Source organism: Callithrix jacchus, chromosome 10 (genome assembly GCF_049354715.1).
Source record: "Callithrix jacchus isolate 240 chromosome 10, calJac240_pri, whole genome shotgun sequence".
NCBI lineage: Eukaryota > Metazoa > Chordata > Mammalia > Primates > Cebidae > Callithrix > Callithrix jacchus.
In genome coordinates, this window is record NC_133511.1 from 54,512,507 (window position 1) to 54,530,572 (window position 18,066).

General features: G+C 41.8%; 1 protein-coding gene across 47 annotated transcripts in view; it reads left to right on the plus strand.

Moving 5' to 3' along the window:
• Window positions 1-18,066, plus strand: part of SYTL2 (synaptotagmin like 2) — a 119,258-nt gene that overhangs the window by 37,288 nt on the left and 63,904 nt on the right. For 40 of the 47 annotated variants that reach the window (XM_078340042.1, XM_078340046.1, XM_078340041.1 and 37 more), the window contains one exon: window positions 12,530-13,020. In XM_078340042.1, coding sequence (XP_078196168.1) covers window positions 12,920-13,020 — 101 coding nt within the window. In that variant the 5' untranslated portion in view covers window positions 12,530-12,919. Of the gene's footprint in view, window positions 1-12,529; window positions 13,021-16,627; window positions 16,736-16,870; window positions 16,995-18,066 lie in introns of all 47 variants that reach the window. The other 7 variants (XM_078340053.1, XM_078340076.1, XM_078340078.1 and 4 more) reach the window with 3 other exon arrangements.

The window sequence follows — 18,066 nt, forward strand, 5'->3', positions numbered from 1 at the left end:
TATTCAGAGAAAATTACAACCCCCTACATGAGTGGTAGGCAAGGAGAGAAAGAGTTGTACTGGAGGGAGATTGCATAGGTTCAGTCTGGCAATGATTGGTTTTTAGGATGAGGAGAGGAAAGCATCCATGGTGTCACCTCAGAGTTACTTATGAGGATTTACTTAGTCAACAGGTTCCAGGCAGCACACTTGGAATTTGTATAGCAGATGCAATATGAATCCAACAGCTATACCTTGACTTGAGCACACCCTGAGCATGACTGTATGGCAGATACACCTGAGTTTGTGTTCAGAGTTCTGCGCTAACAAATCTGGGAGTGGCCAACTTGGAGATCTATTCCTTACCTATGAGGAACATCTGAGCTCCCAGCTGTCCTATAAAATGAGGCCCTTTGTTTTGGGTTAAATGATGGTTGCCAGGTGGAGACTGTTAGGGGAAGGATGCTAAGTGAAAATGCTATATAAACTGCGTGTTTTTGCAAGTGGTTGCGGTTCTCCTGCCCAGCCTACCACCACAGGCCTGTGCAGTTATTCTGTCCAGCCTGCTGCCACTGGACTGGTGGTTCTCCTGTCCACTGCTACTGGACTCTCTCCCCTGTATGTAAGCCCCCTATAAAGCCCCATGTTTCATTTCTTGGCTTTAGGTCTCTTCTTCAGCCTTTTAAACTGAGTGCCATCCCTGCTGGAGTCAATAGGGGTTTGGCATAACTCAGAGATGAATAAGTAACATTATGTCCTCAGACTGTGTATTACTTTTCTATTACTGCTGTGATGAACTTAGGGGCTTAAGATAACACAAACTTATTATCTTGCAGTTCTAGAAGTCAGAAGTCTAAAATGATTCTTACAGGCTAAAATCAAGAGATCAACAGAGCTGAGTTCCTTCAGGAGGCTCTAGAGGAGAATCTGTTTCTTTGCCTTTTCCAGCTGCTAGAGGCTGCCTGCATTCCTTGGCTCATGGCCCCTTCCTCCATCTTCAAAACACATTACTCCAACATTTTCATCCTCATATCTCCTCTCTCTCCTTCTGACTATCCTAATTCCTTCTTATAAGGACCTTGTGATTACATTGGGCCTCATTAGATAATCTAGGATAATCTCCCCATCACAAGATTCTTAATAATATCTACAATTTTTTTTTTTTTAACTATGTAAGGCAGCATATCTTCAGGTTCCAGGGATTAGGATGTGGACATCTTTGGAGGACCATTATTCTGCCTACCATAGAATTAACATATTTATGGAAGATCACTTATCAGACTTTTTTTGTATGACCCTTTTTTGGCTTTTTCTGTATTCCATTGAATTGTTTTGCTTTTTTTCTCTCTGATCTTTTTTTCCTTTCCTTCACTTACTCAATAAATGAGGCACCTGCTATATGCCAGATATCCTGTTATGTGCTGGAGACACAGGTTACCAAAGCCTTTCTGCCCACTTCTGGAGGAAGCTAGAGGAGATTCCTACAGAACCAGAGACCAAGATGTCAAACTCTTGGCTTTTGATTCTCTGAAGTTGGGATCCAGGCCTAGGATGGGGATTTAAGAGAATCTTCATCCTAGTGTGTGAAGAATGAGATCCTTTAACCCAACTTTTCTCCTACCAATACCCCATCTTGAATTTAGAAGATTTTTAAAAAATCTCCTCAAAGGTCTCTGCAGTGTGGGTAGGAGAGTGTGTGGTTGCAGAAACCAAGAATTTGACTCATTCTTAAAATGGGTGGGAGGTTAGAGGATAGGTAATAGTCTAGCAAGGTAAATATAAAAGGCAGCAGCTGTACTACTCCAACCTTATAATGGCGTGGAAAAGTGATTGAGATGGTGAAATGTTGGGGATTTATTTATTGTCATCAGGTGTTTATGTAGCACTTACTGTGTCACGGGCCATTTGACTTACAGCATAATGTCATCCTCGTGGTAACCCTGTAAGGTAGACCTGTTTTGTGCCCACATTGAACAGATGAAGAAACAAATGAGAATCATTAGGGAAACTGCCAAAGAACTAATAGATTAATCCATTTATAATTATCTTTTGACTCCAAAGCCACAAGTGCATTTGACTACATCACAACACTTCTATTAGGGGTACAGAAAATGAATATGGTAGACATTATTTAGGTGCATCAGTTTCAAAATAAGTGTCTCTTTAGGGGATGGAGAGGATGAAGGAAGATCTTGCATACAGTAGGGTCTTGATGCATCTTTAATGGGGCAATTTGGCCTGACCAGAGGGAATTGGGCAGGTCTGTAACTAGGGTTAGGCAGGTGAAGTGCCTAGGGCACAAAGTCTTTGGAGACAAGGTCATGCAAGTGCTGATGCTCACTTGTAGCATCCTGATAGTGAGTGTCTCCTTAATTATGTGCCTGGGCGTCTTACTCTTAAGGAGATACCCATGCTCAGGGTGCTTCCGGTGTGCTGAGCTCACATGACCTTGCCTCTTTATTTTTTGTGCTCTGGGTGCCTTGCAGCTTCAGGTATGCTGAGCTCACATGAACTTGCCTCTTTATTTTTTGTGCTCTGGGTGCCTTGCTTGCTTAACTTATAGGTCCTGGAGTTGAGCAGAAGCTGGAAGTGGGAGACAACCACGTAAATTGTTTTAAATTCTGGCTACATATTACAATCATCTGGGCACCATTCTGAAAAATATCCTACATAGGAATCTCACTCCAGACCATTTAAATCAGAATTGTTGGGGGGAGAGGGAGGTGAAGAGACCTGGGCACTGGAATTTTTAGGACAATCTTTTCAGATTATACTAATATACAGCCAGTTTTTGGAACCCCTCAGTTTGTAGATTTGGGGAGAGTCCCTCATTCCCAGTCTGGTTAGGAATGTACATGATTGTACCAAAAGTGAGGCTTTGTCACTTTGAGGCTTTCTGTGGTCCTTTAAAAAAGTCTCAGCTGGTGATGGCTACAGTTCAGTTAACTTTACGATCCTGAGTTTAATTCCAGCCTAGTTAATAAATCAGCTTGTTCTTCCACTCCCTTCCTTTGAATTTGAAACCTAGAAAATAATTAAATCTGGTATTCATCTGTAATTTGGGCTGTAAACAGGGTTCTGCTTTTAGGGATGCTGTGAAGTGCAGCCCAAACCATTTATTAGCCATATATTATTAGTTTGCAAGTCCTTATTTATGTTGAAATTGTATATGTCCTAGAGGGAAAAGGAGATATTCTCTGCATGTCCTAGCTCTAATGTTAGGTAGTTGTGTGACCTTAAGCAATTGGTCTCTTATTCATCACAGATTTCTCATCCACGCAAAGAATTAGTTATGACTCTATGATTTGGCTGTTACTTTATTTTGTGTATTTTCTCTTGTCACTGCTGAAAACAATTGATATACAAATGTGCATGTTTAACCTTGACTAATTGCTGTGCTCCATCTAGTCATCAGCCATGTCTGACCTATTGAGAATCCTTTACAATTGTGATTCCCAAAGTTGCCCAAGCATCCACATCATGTGGGAACATTTTAAAAATACAGATTCCTGGACATCAGCCCTGAAGATTTGATTCAGTAAGGCTTGAACAATGTCTGGGAATCTGCTGCTGATCAGCCAGATTTGAATACTGCTGTTTATTGAAGCAATCATGAATATAATGAAAGTGATAGCACTCCCAATTTAGATGTCACTATAGATTGTGCTGTTGACAGAGATCATACTTTTCTTCAAGGAAGCCTTCCCTGGCTCCCCAAGAGTATGGCAAATCCTCTGGTTAAAAGTTTTATAGCTCACTGCCCTTCTGCTTTGTGGGACTTCTTGGGCTTCTTCAGTATTAGCCCTTCTTTCCAGAATCTAACCTCTCTGAGGGAGGCGACTGCATACATTTTCAGAACTTTTGGTGCATACAAATTACCCTCTTCCAGAATGAGATCTGGGCCTGGGGTGGATGCTGCCATTCCAAGAAGACAGGAAGTTTCTCTCTGGTATTTCTCTCTGGTATTTAGGCAAGCCTCTTGGTGCTTCCCAAACTGTGTAATTAATAAAGGATATTGTGGCTTTTACAGCAGCGCCATGCAATATCAGAATTCTGTTCTACATGGTTTAAGGTCCTTCATGATATGCTGTAAAGATACATCACTCCTTTTGTAGACTGCCATCCCTTCTACATATGATTGGAATTTTCAGCCCAGGTATAAAGTTTAAAATGAATTTTCAGCTGCCCATTTCCTCAGATCCTTTCTTTCTTTACAGTTTTTGTTTCTTAGAATCCTGATCAAGGGAATGTAGATTAAAAGGATTGTTCTAGCACATTTACCAAGACTGGCAAGCATGAAAAATTCAGGTTCAAATTCCCCCCACCCTGACACTTTAGGCCTCTTCAGGCCCAAACTTGGTCACTTGCCCATTTACACCATGTACTCCAGTTACCAGCCTTCTTTTTGAACACCTTTATGGTTTCAAGGTCCAGTGCTCTTGCCCAGAATGCCCACCTCCTTCTCTAATTCAGCTTTCAAGGCTCACCTCATCTTATCTCCTTCCAAAATCTCTGTTGCCTACCTGACACTTGGTGTGTGCCCCTTTATTAGTAGTTGACATAGTTGTATGAGGATTAGTTGTGTGTGACACTGTCTCCTCACATAGCCCATTATCTTGCCCTTGGTTGGGTCTTGGTTAACATATTTTATTCCTCTGGGTATTATAAGTTTAAACTTGAGGACTAGCAATTGCAGAAAATGAGCTTTCAGAAATCCAGGGATATTATTGTTAGGTTTGAATATGAAATTAAGGAATAGGGGGAATTGTCATATATAGGTAGCCTTTCTTCCTGTCTTTCCCTCTTCATTCATAATTTGAGACCACCAAGCCAGTTTCCAGAAGATATTAGCTGTGTGCTATTATCTATATTAGCCTGGACCTGAAAGAGATGAATGAAGTAGAAAATGGCTTCCATCTTTGGAAGAATCCTCACAGAAGTGAAAGCTTTGTAACTTGAGATGCTTGTTCATTTTAAATTTTCAGTTGCTCTATAAAAAGTGACAACCTAGTATTGGATAGCCTATCCATTCTTATTCTCTTTATATCCTTTCGTTAGTTCACTTCTTTATGAAGAGGTTCATTTTGTTTGTTCATTCAACTGTTATTTTTAAGAGGCCACTTTGAACCACTCACAAGTTAATTCTTTCCTCTCAAGAAGCCCAATTTAAGCAACACAGTACATTGAGTAATGTATGTATTTTTAAAAATAGAGTGCTGAAAGCTCTGACCACAAAGAAACAAAGTATTCATGTAGCAGTTTCCCAGCTGTGCATGGGCAAAGTTTGCTTTTCATATAAATACATTTCTGTGTACGCATATAACAAAACATTTTGATTGAGCTTAAACTTATAAAGTATAGGTTCTTTTAGTAATAGTTTCTGGGTCTAGGGATTGATACCATTCTAAGAGGCCAGTAGGCATGTATAAATACCTGCATGATGACACACGTGACTTTTCCCCCTCTATCTCATGCTTGTCCTCTTTTCCATGTCTACCCATAAATCAAACCCAAAGGGCCTGATTTTTTTTCTTTTCATTTTTTTCTTTTCTGAGACAGAGTCTTGCTCTGTCACCCAGGCTGGAGTGCAGTGGCAGGATCTCTGCTCACTGCAACCTCCACCTCTAGGGTTCAAACAATTCTCCTGCCTCAACCTCCTGAGTAGCTGGGTCTACAGGCATGCGCCACCACGCCCAGCTAATTTTATTTATTTATTTTTATTTTATTTTATTTTTGAGACGGAGTTTCGCTCTTGTTACCCAGGCTAGAGTGCAATGGCGTGATCCTGGCTCACCGCAACCTCTGCCTCCTGGGTTCAGCCAATTCTCCTGCCTCAGACTCCTGAGTAGCTGGGATTACAGGCATGCACCACCATGCCCAGCTCATTTTTTGTATTTTTAGTAGAGACGGGGTTTCACCATGTTGGCCAGGATAGTCTCAATCTCTTGATCTTGTGATCTGCCCGCCTCGGCCTCCCAAAGTGTTGGCATTACAGGCGTGAGCCACTGCACCCAGCTGCCTAATCATTTTCTAATTCCTAACAAGTTGTCTTTAAAAAAGCATGCCATGTCTTGAGGGCTGATGCATGTTGCCCGTGAGAAATGACAAAATCAAACATACAGAGGGAGGAATAGCAGGGTGAAGAGAGAACTGTCTAGGAATTGGAAAACTTGGGTTCTAGTCTCATCTTAGCCCCTAACCAGCTGTGTGATCTCTCTAAGAAGCAGGGGATTAGTGATGTAGTGAAAGATGAAAAATAGTGGCTTCCGAATCTTAAGCCTTGGGTTCAAATCACATTCTGGTTGAGTGGTTTAGGCAAGTTATTGAATTTGAGCCCCAGTGTTCTCATCCATGGGATGTGGAGAATACCTACCTGCATGGTGGTCAGAGTGGTTAAACTGAAATATACGTAAAGGGCTCAGCACTGCTTGTTCATTTTTCAGTCTAGAGAGAATTGACCAAGATCATGAGAGGCTTAGAAAACGCATGTGAGGGACAGTTGAGGGAACAACAGTTTTTCCCCCACCAACTAAGAAGATGTGGGGAGAGCACAAAATCTTTTGTGTAAGCTATTATGTGAAAGGGACAATAAATTAAATGTGGTTCAAGAGGGCAAGGTAAAATGGAACCAATGGGGAGAACTTAGGGCCAAGTCCAACCATCATGCAAAGTGAGCCTGAGAAGTGGAGCAGCCCAGCTGTGCAATTAGCAGCTTTGGGCATGGATGTCCTGGCAGTGTGATCTGATGACCACCAGTCTGGTATACTGGAGGGAAATCTTTCTGCTGAGAGGGAGGTAAGGAAAGGCTCTCTGATTGTCACATTCAACTTGTTCCTCTTCAGCTTCTCCTTCCATCCTTCCTTTGATGCTGCTGTGATCCTAGGAAGTTTACAAAGCATTTAGTTTTATACACGATGGTTTCATAAGCGTTCCACTGGGGATGAGGCTTCTTGTTGATCAGGGCCTTTTTGTGCAGTGCCATTCTCCCCAGCTCAAGTATATTTGTTACTGCTCTTCTGATGCTGCCTAGATTTTTTTTTTGAGGACTTCATTCTTGAGTCTTGAGACTGTCAGAACAATTTGCCTCTCTTCTGACATCCTTATCTTGTGAGAGTCACCACTTATGTAAGTTTTACACTCCTTTCCTGGGATCTGTGTAGGCTTTGGTACAACAATACTGTCTGGGAAAGGAGAAGATGCTGTCTGTGCTATCTGGGCCCCTCCTTGCAGCAGCGCCTGCTGGGAAAGAAATTTTGTTGTTAATTAGATTAGGATTTTAATTGGAATAAGGGTTAGAAGCCCAGATCTACTCTTTGCTACCATCGAAGGCAAATACCAACTACTTGGGGCCTTAGTTTTTCTCTCCAGCTTAACTTTGGACAGTTGACAAGAAAAGTATTGGCATTCAAAGATATGGCATAGCAGGGATGACACATGGAAAACATAAATTAAGCACAGTCCGTATTTGGAGTCCTCCAATTTCCCTTTGTGCTGCTGTTCCTACCACTGCTCCTTACCCTTCTTTGTCCTCTGCAGTTTCCTGCATTCTCACCAGAGCCTCACAGTAATCTCCACAAGGAAGAGAATATACCCATCATATGCATGAGATAACCAAGTCTTAGAGAAGTCATGCAACTTATTCAAACCACGCTGTGATTTGAAAGAATTGGAGCTAGAACCCATTGAGTAATATGGACCTAGTTTCTCAATTATGGGCCCTAGAGCCATGTTCACATTCAGGGGAAATGGGAGCTCAATCCCCTTCCACCTGTGTTCATCATTTTTTTTTTCCATGAATACTTGAGTGCCTCGTAAGACAGTGGCAAGAGCTGGGGATACAAATCACTGGGAGACACAGGTCTCGTCCACAAACTGGCAGGAGACAAACGTGAGTAGACAGGGATTTGAGACTGTGTGATGAGTACTGTGACCGAGGAAGCCAGGTGCTAATTGAGCACATAGGAGGGGTACTTAAGCTGGCTTGGAGGGGTTAAGGAAGACTTTTGTGCAGTAAGTGACATGTAACTTGAGACCTAACAGGTATTAACCAGGGAAATGGTGTTCCAGGATCAAGGAACAACATGTGCAAAAGCCTGAAGGCAAGAAGAACTGGAAAATTTCAGAATGGCTAGAGCCTAAGAAAAAGAGCCTGGAGAGGAGAAGAGGTGCTAGTTCATGGAGTGTCGTACAGGCCACTTAAGGATTTTGAGCTTTAGGCAATAGTCAGTGCAAAGTTGGGGGAAGGGTTTTAAGCTTGAGAATGTGGCTTGGTCAGAACTGAGTATTAGAAAAATGACTTAGCATCATGCTGACTGGAGGATGTGTAGGAGAGGCTGAACCCAGGGAGAACCTACCCTAGGAGCTCCTCCTGTGAACTGTGAACAATGGGTACATTCACTCCTACCCTCCCTTCCTTACTGAGGTTATTGTGAAGCTCTGGGGAGAATGCAAGGCACTATAGTGACCAAAATTCATCCCTCACAGTTTAGCCCTGAGGTTGCCCTGCTTCTGACTACCAGCTGTGGGTCGGTGAGTCTCTTATGTTTAAGCAGAGAATGAGGGTCTACAGACAGAGGGGTTTTGTTCTGCTTGTCTGATTGGAGGAATCTGTGTGGAGAGGAGAATTAAATGAGATGTCAACATCGGGTTGGCTGATTCTGACACAGTCAACAGCAAATATCAGTCCGACCGCACATATGCTTGATGGTGAATGCCCTGCTCAGCCTCACTCTCCTTGTGTGAAAAACACAGATAAGACCTTCCTCAGGCCAGGTACAGTGGCTCACACATGTAATTCCAGCACTTTGGGAGGACAAGGCAGGCAGATCACTTGAAGCCAAGAGTTCAAGACCAGCCTGGAGAATGTGGTGAAGCTGCAGCTCTACCAAAAATAGAAAAATTAGTTGGGCATGGTGGTGGGCACCTGTAATCTCAGCTACTTGGGAGGCTGAGACATAACACTTACTTAAACCCAGGAGGTGGAGGTTGCAGTGAGCCAAGATTGTTCCATGGTACTACAGCCAGGGCAACAGAGCGAGACCCTGTCTCAATAAATAAGACCTACCTCAGAGTGTCTTTGTGAGGATTCCGTGTACAGTGTCATGTATGTAGAAGGGATCAAGTAAATGTTTGCTGCCTTTTTGTCTGGCTTTCTTAATGCAGCTCCATCTGAGAGTAAAAGCCAAAAGTCTTACTGTCCTCACAGGGCATAATACAGTCTGACCCGTGTCCTTTCTGGCCTCCTCTCCTTCTGTTCTCCTGGTGCACACTGGTGTACCAGCACTGGCTGCCTGGCTGTTTCTTGAATGTGCCAGGCAACTCCTGCCTTAGGAATATCTGCATGGCTTATTTCCTCATTGCTGTCAAATTTTTGTTCAGATGTCACCTTCTCAATGAGGCCTACCCTAACCACTTTCTTTAAAATTCAACTCTCCCTGAGTTATTATTCTCCTCCCTTTCCTCCTTTGTTTTTCTCCATAGTTCTCATCACTTTCCACTGTGTTATAATTTAATTATTTAGTATTAAAAAACTTTTTTCATTTTTATTATTTTGTTTGATCATCCTTTCCTTCCATTGGCATATAAACTCCACAAAGGCAGGAAGTTTTTCTGTCTTGTTCTTTGCTGTACCTCCAATGCTCAGAATAGTGCCAGGCTCTCAATAAATCTTTGTCAAATGAGTGAGGGAAATGTTCAATTAGCTGCCATGCTGGACATTATCCAGAAAATTAGGAGTTGGGTGAGCATCTGATGCTGAAGAGTCTTGATTGCCCTCTGAGGGCTCTCCTACAGTTTCATTGGGCACTGATACCTGCCTACCCAGTTAAAAGGAAAGGGTTCAAGCCCTTCACTCCTTTGTAAAGTGAGAACATTGCCCTTTGCCTCACTAACAGCCTATTTTAAGGGAGAACTTTTAACCCTTAGAGGCTTTGACACGGAAGCACTAGTTAGCTATATTCTACTTGAAGGTATGGAAGCCAACATTGTCCATTTCAGCAACCCTGCCAGTTACCACTGCTAGCTGACCTAAGGTTTTTGTTGTTGTTGTTATTTTCTTCCTGTCCCCCATCCCTTGAATTTAAAATCTCCCATTAAACAAAATGGCAATGTAAGGCCTCATTGGGAACCTGGGTCAGTACGTGGCCTAAATCTATTTCTTGCCAGCCTTTTTTTTTTTGAGACGGAGTTTCGCTCTCGTTACCCAGGCTGGAGTGCAATGGCGCGATCTCGGCTCACCACAACCTCTGCCCCCTGGGTTCAGGCAATTCTCCTGCCTCAGCCTCCTGAGTAGCTGGGATTACAGGCACACGCCACTGTGCCCAGCTAATTTTTTGTAGTTTTTAGTAGAGACGGGGTTTCACCATGTTGACCAGGATGTTCTCGATCTGCCAACCTCGTGATCCACCCGCCTCGGCCTCCCCAAGTGCTGGGACTACAGGCTTGAGCCACCGCACCTGGCCTCTTGCCAGCCTTTGAGATCTAAGGAAGTTACTGCACATGAAGGAAAGAACTGAGATAGCCATCTTCTGGTGATACTGTATATTTGGATCAGGTTCATTTATTCATTTGCTCATTTGTTTATTTATTTACATTCAGAGACTCATAGTCAAGTGGGAGAGACTGAGAGTAGATAATTGCAGCAGTGGATGTATATATGGAGGAGAAACCTTTTGTATCAGCAGGTTCCTGCTGCAGGAGTGTCGTATAACAACTCCCAAACCTTAGTGGCTTCCAACAACAAATATTTTGTTCCTCCTTTTACATCTGTAGGTCAGTGGGGATGCCTGCTTCAGGGCGGTCAGGCTCAGGTCTGTCCTTGTAACTCTCTTTCTGGAACTTAGAATGAAGGGGCAATGGATAATTGGGACAAGCTTTTCTCATGGCATGTGGCAGGAGTACAAGAAGCCAGGTCAAACCACAAAAGCACATTTAGAGCTTACGCTTGCATCACATTTGCTAACATTCCATCAGCCAAAGCAAGTCACAGGCCAAGCCCAGCATTAGGAGGATAGGGATGAATTCTTTGCTTACTCTAGTGGGAACATGATTATATAGTTCTGTTACAGGGAGGGAGTGAAGAGTTATGAATAATCATTGAATCTGCTACAGCTTTAACTTTGGGTCTGGAAATTACGGAAGGCTTCATGGAGGTGGTAACTTTGATCTGTCTTGAAGGATAAGTAGTTTTTAAGATGAACAAGCAGGTAGTAGCATATACAAACACATACAAATTAAAAAGAAAATGAAGTAATTTCTTAATATTTATTTGAGCAATTACTGTGGGGAGTATACAAAGAGCTAGGGGAAATTTATACAAAGGTCATTAGATTCCCTGTCAATGAAACCCAAACTTCATGGAAGATCAGAAAGAGACATAATACAGAAGAGAAATATGTAACTAATTATAGTCTTATTCAGCTTGTTGGAACAAAAGTGTGAACTCAGAGGAAGCTAGGACATATTTTTAGTAGCTATTTTTGCTGCAGAATGCAAGACGTGTTCTTTTTATATTCATTATTTCATTTAATCTTTACAATCTATGGGGGACATCCTAATGTCAAGTACAAATGAGAAAACAGCCTCACAGTGGTTGGTAACTTGCCCAAGAACTTATAGCTAGCAAGTGGTAGAAGAACTTCCCAGTAATTCTATTTTTCAAGTAATTAATTTATAAATTGTATTCACTAGTGTACATACTCTTTTATTCTTAAGTGGGGCTGCTTTAAAATTTACTTAAGATTTTTAGTGTCTACTGTATGTGCAGCGCTGCACTTGTTAAAAGTACCCCAACCTTGAGTAGATCACCTCTGAATTTCTGTCTGGTTGTGTCATTCTTCAGTTCTCACTTCCTTCCCATTACATATGTATTTAAGCTGCTTCAAAGAAAATAGGATTCTTGCACATGGTGCCACTTAACAATCCTCACTTTGGATGGCGAGGTGTTTTGAAATTCTGCCTCTTCCTTCCCCCCATTTATATACACGTACAGGTAGGTATTTTTCTCCTAAGAAATGGAGGGAGCCAAGCTTGTTAAGTTCCTCTAGGTCAACAAAGATTAGCAGTGGGACTGGATGAAGAATAACAATTCTCACTCTTCTGGAAACTACCTCTACCTAATATTGGTTCTCCTGTTACTATGGAGCCACATATATAGTACGGGGAATGTTGCTACTTGAGAAGAGGTGAGCATTTAAAATTTTTATTTCTAGTTTCTTACTTGACCTCCTGGTCTTATTGACCTTTAACATGACTTGTTAGCCTAGCATCCCAGGAGTTTTCAGAGAAAGAACCAGTTCCTTTTTGCAACCATCCTTTATTCAGGTGGATTGTTAAACATTGACAGGCATTTTTGTGCGTTCTTCATCTTGGCAGTCTGGAATTGGGTTGAAGCATGTTTCGTGACCCATTTACCATTTGCTCAGAAAGCCGGCTGAACTGGTTTTCTTCATCTCAGAGACCATCTTACCTGGCCATTTAAAAATTTTGTAATAATGAGCAGTATTTATAGGAACTGACTCTCACTGGTGTTTGCTGTCTCATGATTCCCCAGGTAGGTGATGCTCTGATTCTGCTGCCTCTTATGAATTGACAACGGGAGCAGAGAGAGAATAACCTGTGTCTAAGACTGGACCAGAGAGGGAGCGTGCTGGGAGCCATTGTAGGAACAAGTGACCTGTCTGGCACGGAATACAGCATCCTTCTGAGAGCCTCTTCTCAACATTATCCCATGGACCACGAATTCCTCATGGGGAAGACTACTTAGGATCTTGCTATCAGCTGCCCGAAACTTTTGCTGAGCTACAATAAGACTTTTGCCACAGAACTGAACAAGATATTTCATTTTTGTGTCTTTTGATCTTCCTGGTTGCATTTTTAGTTGTTCGGCCTTGAGAATTTTGAGCCACATTTGTTGCTATTATTTTTGCATGCACTTTTCAAAATGATTGACTTAGGTTTCCTGACTGAAGAGGAACAAGAGGCCATCATGAAGGTTCTGCAGCGGGATGCTGTTCTGAAGAGGGCCGAAGAAGAGAGAGTCAGGTAAGAGGCTAGAGAAGCCCTTGGGCATTAGGGAAGGAAGAGGCCGTCTGTACAAAAATAGGACACTGGTTTTTGTTTTTTTTTTTTCCCAACATAAGTGGTAGTTCTGACTCGGAGACTGAATTTATGTATTCCAATTTTAGGTTTACTTCCTGGACAAAACATTTTTCTTCTCTGGTGCCTCTTAATTTATTCTGCTGGACTCTTATCAGAAATAGGGTCTTGACTAAAAACCTGACTAAATTCTTTTAACTTACTATTAAATACTAAGATAAAAATTAAATGTATACAACCACATACATCTACATTCATGTGTGTGTGTGAATTTCTATCCAGTTAAAAAAACACAGATCTACTTACTTTTAACTGAATCATAAACCAAATTAGAATTTTAAAAAATTTTTAGAATTTTGAAAAGAAAATAAAGTAGCTCACATTTCTGCATGCTTTCAGAAATGTTGGAATTGGTTTTAATAGCACAATTGAAAGTATTCTCTGAGCCAATTTTTATCTGTCTTGGGGCCAATAAAGAAGAGTGGCAACTTTGACACACTATACTTCTTGGGTGAAACCCAAATGCTTCATGTCAATATTCCTGCTACTTTCATTCACCTTGTGGTCAAACAAGCACTAGACTAGGATGCTGAAGAACTTGACTTTGTCTAGGCCTTCCATTTACTGCCTGTGTAACCTTGGGCTTTGAAGACAGTGACAGGTTTCCTGAATGTAAGTTAGTATTAATTTTATGATTCTCACACCAGGAATTATCTAAAAGAAGCATAAGCTATATTCTTGCTTCCTGGGACACAGGACCATGAATCATGGCTTTATTTTTACCATTTATCATACTTTGACCTTGATTTAACATGGACAATTTATAAAGTTCACTTCAAACACTACAGAATGTCTGATTATGGCTACTAAAATAACTTCTATATAGATAGTATTTAACAAGTTGCAAAGGGCTTAACATGCCCATTATATTTTATGAGCTCACACATTCTTTTGCAGTTGGTGGGTGGAGTGGAGTGGGATATAATTACCCCATTTGATGTGTGAGGAAGTTGACTTTGAGACAAGTCAGGTGACTTGCCCAGTATCACACAACTGGTAGATGTCAGAAGTGAGAATTAAATCCCAGTCTTAGGTACTCATTTGTTAACTTCACCTCCTCTCTCTGAGTAAACAGTAACAGAAAGGCCATCCCAGGACCTGACAATGAGATAGGGGCTGACTGTCATGGTGTGAAGTAGGATACTGAACTGTGATAACAGCAGTGGCTGTAGGTAGTGGGGATCATGCTGCTCCTCCCAGGTCACTTGCAATGCTTTATACACCTGGATGGGGCTCTGCTGCTTCTTCTCAGCAAGTGGTAAGCTTTGAACAGTGTCCCCCAGGAGAGGTGAAGGATTGACACTAACCCGGGCATTAGAGCCTCTTGGTAGCATTAATTCTCTACCCTTTCATGAAAATTTATAAAGCCCTTTCATGAATGTTATCCTCTTATGTTCCTCACAGCAACCCTGACATTGGGCAAAGCAGGGACCATTGCACCCATTTAGGAGTAAGGGTGGAGCTGGGGGAGCATAGAGAAAATACTGATTCTTTCAGCATAAGGGGAAATGGAACTTCGTTTATCCTCTCAAAAGACAAGATGGGGGAAGAACTTAGAAAATAGAAAAGCTGGGACTACACTGAGTCCCTCTTTCTACCTCAGGATGTGGACCTGTGCATTTTGGAGAGGTGTAAGTACCTTTGATTCCTTGTGTTCAGGAGGTGTTATTTATGGTCTGCAATTCTCCCCTTTTAGATAACTTACAAGGAGAGAACCTGTTTTCCTTCCCTCCCTCCCTTCTATCTTTTCTCAGCACCTGGGATTCCAAGCTGCTGAGTCTTGCCTGTAGTTCTGTGATTCTGCCTGAATAGAGTGAAGGTGTTTCTTGGGCACTTGGCATTGGTTGATGAAAATATCCTCGAAAAATGCAAAGTTCTTCCTGGAACTGGGCCTTGTAAGAGGTGTGAGTGTGTACCCCCTGGCATCAGCCAGTCTACAACTACAGCAAAAATGGTGTATGTCCCTTCCTAGTGCTGGTTTTGCAGATGCTCCTTCTGTCTGTTGTTTTGGATGGTGCCCCAGCAGCTGCCACTGGTGCTGCCTTTGTGCTCTGCCTTTGTGAATGAATGATAGGAAGAAGGCTTACGTTGCTGAAAAACCTGGTATGAGTCAAGCTGTATCTACCATCACTTTCCCAAGAGACTTTCTAGTTAGGCACCATGTACCTCATGTGGACTTGGCTGTGGGCAGCTTCAGGACCCTGGGGCTGGGGAGCAGTGACTGTGTATAGATAGACAGCAGACCTATGACTTGTGGACCCCGAAAAAGGCCTAACTCATGGCCTGACCCCCTCTTTGCTTTAGGCCTGAAGGGACTTGTGGGGATGGTTTGGAGTCTGTTCTACTCCTGGGGTGGTAAAAGCGGAACTGGATCTCTGAAAATGTTACTCCATGGGCTGTTGTTTGTCAGCACCTTTTCCATTCTGTTGCTGTTTGTCTTGGCCTCTTCCACCAGAGCCCAACAACTCTGAGAGTTTTTGAGTTGTTGATCCATGTCAGTCATTTTACAGAATAAGAAGATAAAGCCCAGAGAGGGTAAATGACTTGCCCGGGGTCACACAGCAAGTCAGTGCCAAAGCTGTTATGAGAAAAACTTTTGGGCCAGTGCTTTTCCCTCTGCCCTATGGGGCTCATTGTTGTTATTTCTTCAGAAAGGAACAGTATGGGTTTGATCATGAGACAAAAAACTCTGCTGCATGGAACTGGAGTTAAAACTGACATGACTTTGCGTCTCATTCCCACCACTAATGAACTGTGTTTCCCTGGGCAAGTTATTTAACCTCTTTGACCCTCAACTCAGAGTGGGCATGACCATAATACTAAATTAAAAGATTAAAGTTGGGATTAAGTAACATAATTTTTAGGAAGTGAGAGATAGGGAGAGGTTTGGTAAAGGATACAAAATTACAATGACTGGATCACTATATGTTATATGTATAAAAAAAATTACTGTTTCTTTGTGAATATATACAATTCTTATTTGTCAATTAAAAATAATGTTTAATCTTCCTGGCACATAATATGTGATAGATACATTTTAATTCCTTTATTCACCATTCTACCTATACTCCCCAAAAGGGACAGAAGATTCTAGTTAATAGACTGATTCCTTAGGAAATTACTCCTAAAATTCTTAATTATTTAATGTAATAAAACTTAATTGAGCACCTATTAAGTACAAGAAAATGCTCTGGACAATGATATGAAGAAAATTCTAGGGTGATTGAAAACATGGCCCCAACTCTCAAGGAATTTACTATCTAATGGCCTTTATCCATTTAATGGATTATCAATTGCAAATTTAAAATCTAAATTTTGTTTCCCTCACATGACTTTACAATGCTTCACCCCTCCTGGGGCTTATTCAGCTTAGAAACACATTATGTAATTACAATATCAGCCCAATCAAAACATCATTACAATATCAGCCCAATCAAAACATCAATTTATTGCTAACATTCAGACTTTTCTTTTAAATATTAATATTTTACAGACTTTGGAGTGTAACTCTCCCATAACCACCAGGATGTCACTATTGCATACACCACTGTTTCCCGCAAGACCAGGCACCACTGTAGGATACTTTTCAGTATGGCTCTAGGTGAGATCTGGCATTCACATGGAAATGTTGCCATTTCTAATATATCCAGTACTTTGACTTGTTCACAGCCAAACTCATTCAAGATACTTTGGAGATGACTTAGTTTATGTTACTTCCCTTTTTTTTTTTTTTTAGAGACAGAGTCTCTCTCTGTCACCCAGACTGGAGTGCAGTGGGGCAATCATAGCTTGCTGAAGCCTTGAACTCCTGGGCTCAAGTGATCCTCCCGTCTCGGTCTCCCAGGTAGCTGAAACCACAGGTGTGCACTACCACATCCAGCTAATTTAAAAAAAGGTTTCGTTACCTTGCATCTTGATTTCATGGATAGGATAAATGAGTGTTGCACAGAGACATATACAGTTCCTAAATCACTCAGTCTGTTAATGGTAGAACATGAACTTGTACCCAGGGAAATGGTCACTGGAGTGTCTCTGGGGTATAGCTGAGAAGATAACAGTTCCAGATCATTGTTGCTGCCACACGGTCATTTATACTGCTCCATTACCTGTAGCCACAAGTACCGGACTCAGTTATTACCATGTATTGCTACGTAGCCTGCTTCCCTAACTCCCATATGGAAACATTTCACAGACCGGCAGTGAAGGAGACATCATGGTGGATTCTTTCTTTCACTTCCACCCCTGTTTGTGTCTTCTCTCCTGCTGCCCTGCCACACCTTTAAGGAAACATCACCATACAAACACATACGTAGTTTTAGTCTTTTATGGTTTGAAAATCACACACTGAAAAGGTGGCGTTTCCTGTACTTTGCATCACACTGCCAGCAGGAAATTGCTGCTCATGTCTGTCTGTTCACCACCACCAGCACTGTGTCCCCCACTCCCGTTTACACACAACCACATCTATGGCGATGGGCGTTTTTGCAGTAGATACGATCTCAACCGCCACCACATCTTATGATTCTCAGCTGCTTCCTTAAGACCTTGTTGTTTTTTTTTTTTTAAATGAAGGCAGTTGTCACTGAAGAACTAATTTCTAGGACCTCTCATGCTGTTTTACTGTCACAGCAAAGGGGAAGGAACGAATATTTGTCAAGGGACTGTACATGGAACTTCACATAGATTTTCCTGTTTCATCTTGAAAACAGTGTAGCTGAATGCACTTAACAGATGAGGAGATAGGGTTGAAGAGGGTAAGTGCCCTGCAGAATTGGAGCCTTGCTGATCCAATGTCACAGCATGTGCACTTTCCATACACTGTGCTGCCTCTCAGCAGACTGCATTGATCTATGATGTTTCATGAAAAAGATGTGTATTTTTTGTTTTCCACTGTAAGGAATGTTTGTAGTTTGTTTTCCATGTATTGGTTTT